The following is a 9464-nucleotide window of genomic DNA, read 5'->3' as shown; positions in this document are numbered from 1 at the left end:
AGGAAAAGCTTGGTTGTTGCTGGAAGAGGTGTTGCAAAAGCTAGCAGGGGGCATCTTCCCTGTGGCCCCAGTGCAGTGACCTTCAGATGAGGTGTAAAAACTGAGGTCCTAACTCTTGGTGGTCATAAAAGATCCCATGGCATCTTTTGAAAAGAGCAGGGTGTCCCCCAATGTCCTGGATAAGTTACTCACCATGGCTTGGTCATTCTGGCCCCCCAATCACCTCCTGCCCTTTATTAGCTAACTATCTTTCTCACTCATTCATCAATTAATAACTAATGTGTGGTGAATGGATTGGTGCAAGAATGGCTGCCTCTTGCATCATCCAGGTGGAAGTTGCACATTGGTGGTGGTTGAAGTCGCTCTCCACTGTCTATGTAAAGCACTTTGAGGTTCAGATGAAATTTCCAATGATGACCACCTTGAAGGGCTCACTAACTCTCAGGACTGTTTTATTTATTAAACAGGTATTTCTGCCCCCAGAACACCTCACATTACGAAGATAAAGAGTGCCTGGCAGGCCACTATTGTCCTACAGGGACTAAATTTGGGGATGAATTTCCATGTCCCATGGGAACCTACAACCCAATTCGCAGGAGAAGCAGTGTACAGGAGTGCCTCTCGTGTGACCCAGGTGATTAGAATTCTCTTTACCCATTTAGAGAGAAGAACTTTGGCTTTCTGGGTGCAGTGTCCTTCTTGTGTGGTCAAAAGGAGCTAGCTTGGTACCACCTGACATATTACTCATGAGTTGGAGTGAAGACGAACAATTACTGATGTCCATTTTTCATCTTCTTATTTTCTTGTAGGGTTCTACTGTGCCACACCTGGGTCATCAGAGGCCACTGGCTACTGCACCGCTGGATACTACTGTCTGGGCGGAGCTGTGACACCCTTTCCTGCTGATGGCGTTACTGGAAATGAGTGTCCCCTAGGTCATTATTGTCCAGAGGGCTCCAGCACTCCACGGCCCTGTCACCCTGGCCACTATAGCAACAAAACCAAAAACACAGCTCAGTCTGACTGTCTCCCATGTCCCTCAGGTCTGTGGCCAACAAAGAAATGCTCCTCTGGGGAGAGTGGTGGGTAATGGCATTGTCCAGTAGACTCTGTGGCTGGGGGGAGCTAAACACAACTTTTTTTATAAACTGACTACAGGCGGCAGGCACATTGGTAGACTACACAATAGTTCTTTATAGGAGATTACAGTAATCCCTCGCTATATCGCGCTTCAACTTTCGCGGCTTCACTCTATTGCGGATTTTAAATGTAAGCATATCTAAATATATATCACAGATTTTTCGCTGGTTCGCCGATTTCTGCGGACAATGGGTCTTTTAATTTATGGTACATGCTTCCTCAGTTTGTTTGCCCAGTTGATTTCATACAAGGGACGCTATTGGCGGTTGGCTTAGAAGCTACCCAATCAGAGCATGTATTACATATTAACTAAAACTCCTCAATGATATGCTTCCCGCGCGGTGCTTGAATGTTGGCTTTTCTTGGTCTCTCACCCTCTCTGACATTCTCTGCGCCTGACGGAGGGGCTGTTTGCCCAGAGGATACGGACACTCCTCTACAAAATGCTGCTTTATCGCGGTGCTTCTGTATACTTAAAAGCACGTATTGATTTTTTGATTGTTTGCTTTTCTTATCTCGCTCTCGCTCTCTCTGACATTCTCTTCTCTGCTCCTTTGAAGAGAAGATACTATTTGCATTCTTTTAATTGTGAGAAAGAACTGCCATCTCAGTCTTGTCATGGAGCACAGTTTAAACTTTTGACTAAAGGGTGTTATTTCATGTCTAGAGGGCTCTAATAATGTTAACAGTGTGGAAGAGTTTATAAGAGTTTAAAATATATAAAAATAATTATACAAACATATGGTTTCTACTTCGCGGATTCTGGAACGCAACCCCCGCGATCGAGGAGGGATTACTGTAATACATGACTGATCAAGGAGGAGATGTCCATTAACTCAAGGAATGCATTTCTAAAGGTGCCAAGTTTTGCATTTTGAATTCAAAGAGGACATAACTGATTATTGAATTATCAATAATTTGAACCCATCCTCAGTGAGACCCTGTGCAGAAAAGGTAGTAGAAGTTCACCCCATAATTCAGCTATTCAGAAGTGGCAGGCAGTGTGATGTGATGGTTAAGGCTGTGGGGCTTCAGACCCCGCTACTGACACCGTGTGACCCTGAACAAGTCATTTCACCTGCCTGTGATCCAATGAGAAAATCAAAAGAAATGTAACCAACTGCATCTTAAACGCTGTAAGCACCCATTCGACAAACAGCAACATCAACAATATTTATTTATATGGCACACATGATGTAGCTCAAAATGTTTTACAGGATGAAGAAAGAGAAAAAAGACAAAATATAAAAAATAAAATTAGGCAATACTAATTAACATAGAATAAAATTAAGGTCCGATGGCCAGGGAGGACAGAAAAAACAAAAACAAGGCCACAAGACCACCCAGCCCCTGCTAGGCATTCTACCTAATTTCAATGATCTCAATCGGTCCTCATGGTTTTCAGGCTTCACATGGAAGAATTTGATGATGATGATGATGATGGTCATGTGGATCCTCTGGCCTTCAATCTATCAATGTAGGGACAGCACGGTGCTTAAATAAAATATAATAATATGATAATAATATTATTAATATAATAATCATAATGGCAATATGATAAAGGTGCCAGCCAATAAAGTAAATAATAATAAAAACTCATAATGAAATAATACAAATCCATTGGGGAATCTCACCTCTATAACAAGCCATAGTGCTCAACAAGCATGTTCACTGCAAGTGTCGAAGCTTAAAAGTCATCAGCAGTTGCAGTTCCTCAGACTGACCTCTGGGGGGCAGTATTGACAAAGATTGTCAGGTGTCTGTTTTTACCTTCTCACAGGTGACTTCTGGGTTTTGGACATGTATATTGATATCATTGCCTGGCAATTGGCAGAATAAAACTGAGTGCTTTGTGGATGAATGGGGCTGTACTTGCCCTCCATGTTCTTCCCCTTTTCCTGGTGCAGCTAACTGGATAAAACTTGCTTTCTTACAGGCTTTGCTTGTGCTGCTCCTGGTCTAACTAGCCCTTCTCACACTTGTGAAGCTGGTTTCTTTTGCCCACTTGGCCAGGAGTCTAGCAGGCCAGATGTGTTCCTGTGCCCAACAGGACATATGTGCCCAGCGGGAAGTGCGGTGCCAGTAGCTTGCCCTCAGGGGGCCTACCAAGATCAGCAAGGACAGGTGAGAAGATAACAGTCTGCTCACAGGTTACGGGCCGTATTGACCACCATCACGTGTTTATCTGTCTTTGTACCTACAGGCAAACTGCAAGCTTTGCCCACCTGGATTCTACTGCACAGGTGGCATGCCAGCGCTTCAGTGTCCTAAAGGTCATTACTGCCCCCCAGGTGTGTGAGACTCAGAAGTTATGTGTATGGTGAATTTATTGAATCAGCTGGAGATTGGGGGAGGTGGTAATTCACCATACAGAAGTGACAGGCCTGGCACATGCATGTTGCTCCTGCTTTGACCCGACCCTGGCTTTTCCTACTAGCAGCTTGATGTGCAAATTAGTATTTTCTTCATGGTAGACTGTCTGGAATGTTGTTTGAATTGTTGTAGGTACCAAGTCAGCTGTGCAATTTCCTTGTCCTCCTGGCACCTTCAGCAACAGAACTGAGATCTCCGACCATACAGAGTGTGCACCCTGCGCCCCTGGGAAATACTGCAGTTCGGCAGGCTTGGCTGAGCCCACAGGAGACTGCATGCCAGGGTGAGAACTTATAGTGTACTTTTAATGCCAGTGCTGCTATGATTTGGACTCAGGAGTAGAGCAAATGAGGGGGTGAGGTCCCCAGATAGCATAAATCCTAACTCTACTGGCCTGCTTTGGCCTACGAAAGGAGCCAGAGCTTTAAAAATAACTGAATTGTCCTAAAATCTCAAAGTACCTCTTGAGGTTAAGAAAAAAAAATCTTCGGCTGGAGAAAACAGCCCTCAAAATAATTTTCAGAAATCTAAATGTTTATGTAAATATAACAAAAATTGTCAAAGAGCCAAAAAAGAGGCCAAAGGAGCTGCCTGAAAGTCAGTCCAATAAGAAATGAATTCCATGATCCTAAACTAGCTGTCCCCCCGCGGCTCCCATGCATAGTAGTGAAACAGGACAAACTTTAAAACTCAATGCAAAACAAAGGGGTATCGCTAGCTAAGCAGAGGTAGACCGACTCCCCACTCCTGACGTCCCGCTTCCTCCTCCCCTTGGCCCGCAGCCTCTGTCTCGGATTAGCATGAATATTTCATTCCAACTATGATTCTTAGCACGATGAGAGAAGTCACAAAATGAATCAGAATGTTCAAGCAAATTCTAGAAAAAAAACTCGATCTAAATCCATTAAGTAGTTCTCTTGTGAAAAGCGGACAGACATACAGACAAACAGCCATTGGATTTTATATAGAGAGAGATGAAAGAAGAATCCAAGAAACAGAAAAAGTAAGCAAAATCACTCTCGAAGACTTCAGTAAACTCCATAATGCGCCACTTCTGAGCCCTCGACTGCATTGTCTTAAATAGCCGGAGGGGAGCAGCGATGTCTGGAGACCCCACCTCTTGGGGTACCACCCACAAAACAACATAGGAGAACATTACATAATGCTTAGAAACACAATATATCTCAATTCAATAATTAAAGAAAGTATAATCAATGAAACATACTTTCTGGGCAAATTTTAGGACCATACTAATACTGGGAAGGGCCTCCTTCTGCTCTCAGTTCTTCGTGGCATGGATTACATAGGATAATGGAAACATTCCTTTGAGATTCTTGTCCATGCTGACGTCACACGGTTCCTGTACTTTAATGCTGTGAATCCCCCACTCTATCACATCCCAAAGGTGTTTTGTTGGATTCAGACCTGGTGACTGGAAAGGCCACTGAGGAACATTGAACTCATTGTCATGTTCAAGAAACCATTTTGAGGTGACTTTTGTTTTGTGACTGAAAGTAGCCATTAGAAGATGGGTAAATTGTGGCCATGAAGGGATGCACATGTTCTGCAACAATGATCAAACAGGACATGCCATTCAAGTTTTGATTGATTTTGTATTAACCAAGCAAAATTATGTCAAGATAACATTGCTCTCGTCGTTACACTGCCACCAGCCTGCACTGTTCACACAAGACAGGTTGTGTGAATGGATTCATGCTGTTGGTACAAAATTCTGAGCCTTCCATCAGTGCTGCAACATAAATTGAGATTCATCAGACAAGGCAACATTTTTCCAGTCTTCAACTGTCCAGTTTTGGTGAACCTGTGCCCACTGCAGCCTCAGCTTTCTGTACTTGGCTGACAAGAGTGGAACCCAACATGGTCTTCTGCTGTTGTAACTCATCTCATCTACCTTGAGATTCAATGTGTTGAACATTCTGAGATGTCTCTCTGCTCACCACAGAGTGGTTATCTGAGTTACTGTAGCCTTTCTGTCAGCTCAGACCAGTCTGGCTGTTCTCCTCTGACCCCTCTCATCAACAAGTCATTTTGGTCCACAGAACTGAGTTTCACTGGAAGTTTTGTAAACTTTAGAGACTGTTGTGTGAAAATCCCATGAGATCAGCAGCTACAGAAATACTCAGACCAGCCTGTCTGGCACCAACAACTACGCTCCAGTTGAAATCACTGAGATCACATTTTTTTGCCATCCTGGTGTTTGATGTGAACATTAACTGAAGTTCCTGACCTGCATCTGCGGGATTTGATGCATTGCACTTCTGCCACGTGCATTGGTTGATTAGAAAATTGCATAGATAAGCAGGTGTACAGGTGTCGCTATTATTTTACATAAAAGAAAGCAAAATACAGAAAAAATGAAACGTGAAAACCTAAAAAACAACAAAAGCAGTAAATACAGTATACCAAAATAAATTTAAGTCAGTATAATAATCCCAAAGAGCCATACTAAATGCTAGAACATGTTCACTGGACACCACCTGTCTGGGTTAAATTAAGGCATTGATGCTGACTACACCGAGCCAAATGACTCACTAGGCAGAGTTTCTGTGCTTCTAGGTGGAGACATTAAGGGCTTGCCAGTTATCACTTTGGATTTATGCCCAGCTGGCAGAACAGCACATCCTGCACTCACCTTTATCAGGGATGTGATGTGCCAACGGGCTCACCCTATAGTCCTGTGGTTTTCAATACAGTTGGCTTCAATATTGTTTTCATTTTAAATATCATTGGGCTGCTCTGGCACAGCCCTATCTTGGCACCAGTATGTAGTTCAAGTGGCTTGAGTGCCAACTCTTGTTAGGCAGATTTCACTCCCTTACGTCCTTCTCCTTCCACAGATACGTTTGTTTCCTTGGTTCACTTACCGCTCGCCCACTGGATGGACTCAGTGGGAGAAAGTGTGCGGCTGGCTTCTACTGTCTGAAGGGTGCCCATCATATGATGCCTTGCCCAGTGGGAACATTTGGCCCTCAGGAAGGTGAGGCCATGTCCAGCTTTTAGAACAAGTCTTTTGGTCCTCTACCCTCTGTACTGTGGTACTTACAGTATGTCAGACCACCTTCCATACCATATGGGTTATCACTCCTTTACCTGGTACACTTTTCCTTATGAGGATTCCCATTTACTTATCTTATGAACTTCTTTACATCCCATGTAGGTAAATTACCATCTTCTAATCTTTTGGACACACTTTAATACCATCTGAGTTTACCCTCCAGTAGCTGGAACACTCAGTCCCACGTAGGGTGCCTTGCACCATATACCACACCAACCTCTTTTATCTGGGAGTACTAACCACCAGCTGTGAAAGGGTGTCACATACAGGGAAAAAAACATTTAAAGTCTACTAAATGCCCCAAAAAAGTGGGCCAGGCCCTTACCCTAGGGTGCCAGACTCCAACTTCTACCTGCAGGCTTTGGCCTACACAAGCTCAAAATGGTGAGCTGGCTTCAAAAGTTTAAATTATCACTAATATTTTAAAAATATGCAAACAAATGCCCTTAAAGGGTGGGGGTGGCCATAAAACTTTGATTTGTTGAGACATCCCAAAGAGCAGCATAGTTATAAATGAAAACATTTATTGAAAAAAAAAAAAAGTAGAATATGCCAAACAGCATATGGGAAACAAAGATTTTTGTATTAAAAGCAATCTAAAGCAAACAAGTCCCAATTCAAATTACAAACTGCGTAATAACAGAAGAGAAACATCCATCCATCCATCCATCCATCCATTTTCCAACATGCTGAATCCGAACATAGGGTCACGGGGGTCTGCTGGAGCCAATCCCTGCCAACACAGGGCACAAGGCAGGAACCAATCCCGGGCAGGGTGCCAACCCACCGCAGGAAATATCCATAAAATCAGAAATATTAAAGAAAAGCGATACGGACAAATGAACTTCTGCCTCACCCAATGACAACTGTAGGGAAGCCAGGGCCGGATTTTCCTATAGGCTAACTAGGCTTCAGCCTAGGGCCTCAAGATCAAGAGGGGCCTACATTCAAATTGTTAGCAATTTGAACAAACTTAAAAATGGGAGGTGAAAGGGCCTCGTAAGTGGAATAGCCTAGGGCCTCTTTTCATCTAAATCCGGCCCTGAGGGAAGCCATTGCATCCACCAGAATATAAAGATAGAGGGCGGTCTCTCAGGTGAGATGTCATGGTGGCCCCGCCTCTTGTGGCCCCACCCACAGAACACAAGGCACATATACTGCACAAACTTAAGATACATTAAGGGTACGTAAATACTAAATATTAAACAAACGTAACAAAAATTAAATGAAAACATGAAAAAACTCAAATTTAACACAAACAACTATAAATCAGAAAATGCACATAATCCTGGTTTAAACACAACACCAACCCACCTGATACACCCACTTTAGTTTCCTGTGATCCACTTGTGCCAGCCCCATTTACACCAACTTTAAAAATCATGTGGGTTTCTCCTCACCACCCAATCCCACTCTATCCCAGATATTCCCACTCCAGTACATGACTGGTGTCTCACACTACCATCACTTACAGCAGCTTCAGTCTTTATGTCACTCACTCTTCTACTCCACTGTCTCCTTACTGTCCTTTCTGTGTCATTCTTACTTTTATGGTATCTTGGCATTAGCCTTACTTACTAAGCATGTCCTTCTAGGTGCTGTGTCTGTTGCCGACTGCTTGATATGCCCTTCTGGCCATTACTGTCCACGTTCGTCCAAGTTATCTTCTCTTAGCTCATTCTGCTCCTCAGGAATCACTGCAGCAGCAGGCGCTCTCAACGCTACAGGTAACCTTTGGTTTTGAGATTCTGCAATGTGGTGGGTGGAAGACGGTGAGCGGTCAAATACAACTCGGTCACCTCAGATGCCCTTTTATTGAGTGTCCCCAGTCCATGTCTTTGTCCATGTTTTTATTTAGTTTTCATCTGGCTTTCTGATCTGTACAGATTTTGGGGTTTTTGAGTCCTAAGTACCTTATTTTTGTATGTGGTTTATTGGATTGTGGAACAGCTGTGACAATCGAGTTACATCTTCACTCCTGCAGTGCAGGCTGAGATCTGTCTCACACAAAGAGCATCGCTTGAGAACTCTTTAACATTCTCTGTATCGTAATCAGACAAGATGTTCACAGGTGCTACACTGGCTAGCACTGCAATCTTATTTTGTCAGGATTCTGGGTTCAGTTCAGGTTTCATTTGGACTTGTCTATGTAATCCTCCAGTAAGCCAAGTGACTGCTTGGAGCCCAATGGCTAGAAGAAGGCCCCAGTCCACACAGTGAAGATAGATGGCAGTCCTAAAATGGGCACAAGGGATTAGAGAAGCAAACGTCCTATGCAGTCTTAATGAACAGCTGTTACTCTTTCAGCTTCCTCGCAGACTTCCAGTCCATCATGTGAAGAAGTAGATGGGCACACCTGTACCACAGTTAGTGTGTTCCCACTTCCCTGCCCGGCTGGTACATATCGCCCAGAAAGTGGGGCAATCCAGGAAACTGACTGTGCACCCTGTCCAGCTGGTAGGTTGTTGCCCACTTTATCTCTCTTCTTCACCCTCCTCGATTTACTCACTGAACGCTCAGGTGCTGCTCATCATTGCTTGTTTTTGAGCTCTTTAGAATGCAGAAGGTGGAGTGCCATGGCTTGTCTCCTGCTGTCTATAACATCTCTTTCCTGCTTTGTGCTATCTGCTCAGGGTTTTATCAGGATCTTCAGGGGCAGAGTGGGTGTAAAAGCTGTCCGCCTGGATTTTTCTGTGGTATTCAGACCCTGGCACCCGTAGGAGCTGTAAAGCCTCAGCTTTGCCTGTTTGGCTACTTCTGCCCTGGTAAGACAGGGTTCAGCACCAGGTACCCCTGCCCCAAGGGAACACTCAGCCAGCACCAAGGACTGACCTCTGCAGGTAAAGTACTGTGTGATCTCAGTCACATTTAAGTC

The 9464-nt window shown here is 43.9% G+C and overlaps 1 protein-coding gene and 1 long non-coding RNA gene across 2 annotated transcripts in view; both read left to right on the top strand.

Moving 5' to 3' along the window:
* The first annotated feature begins 598 nt into the window (after positions 1-598).
* On the top strand, positions 599-3180 carry LOC120535956. The gene is made up of 3 exons (XR_005634994.1): positions 599-634; positions 810-1043; positions 3077-3180. It is a non-coding gene; the product is annotated as an uncharacterized LOC120535956 (long non-coding RNA).
* A 15-nt stretch (positions 3181-3195) lies between these two features.
* Positions 3196-9464, top strand: part of LOC120534928 (multiple epidermal growth factor-like domains protein 6) — a 56162-nt gene continuing 49893 nt past the window's right edge. The window contains exons 1-7 of the mRNA XM_039762432.1: positions 3196-3264; positions 3344-3431; positions 3646-3796; positions 6372-6511; positions 8185-8316; positions 8897-9046; positions 9223-9354. Of these exons, the coding sequence (XP_039618366.1) occupies positions 3196-3264; positions 3344-3431; positions 3646-3796; positions 6372-6511; positions 8185-8316; positions 8897-9046; positions 9223-9354 (862 nt within the window). The remainder of the gene's footprint in view (positions 3265-3343; positions 3432-3645; positions 3797-6371; positions 6512-8184; positions 8317-8896; positions 9047-9222; positions 9355-9464) is intronic.

The sequence above is a fragment of the Polypterus senegalus genome, chromosome 9, assembly GCF_016835505.1.
Source record: "Polypterus senegalus isolate Bchr_013 chromosome 9, ASM1683550v1, whole genome shotgun sequence".
Lineage (NCBI taxonomy): Eukaryota > Metazoa > Chordata > Cladistia > Polypteriformes > Polypteridae > Polypterus > Polypterus senegalus.
Note: the sequence above shows the minus strand (reverse complement) of the source record. Positions and strands in the feature narration are given on the sequence as shown.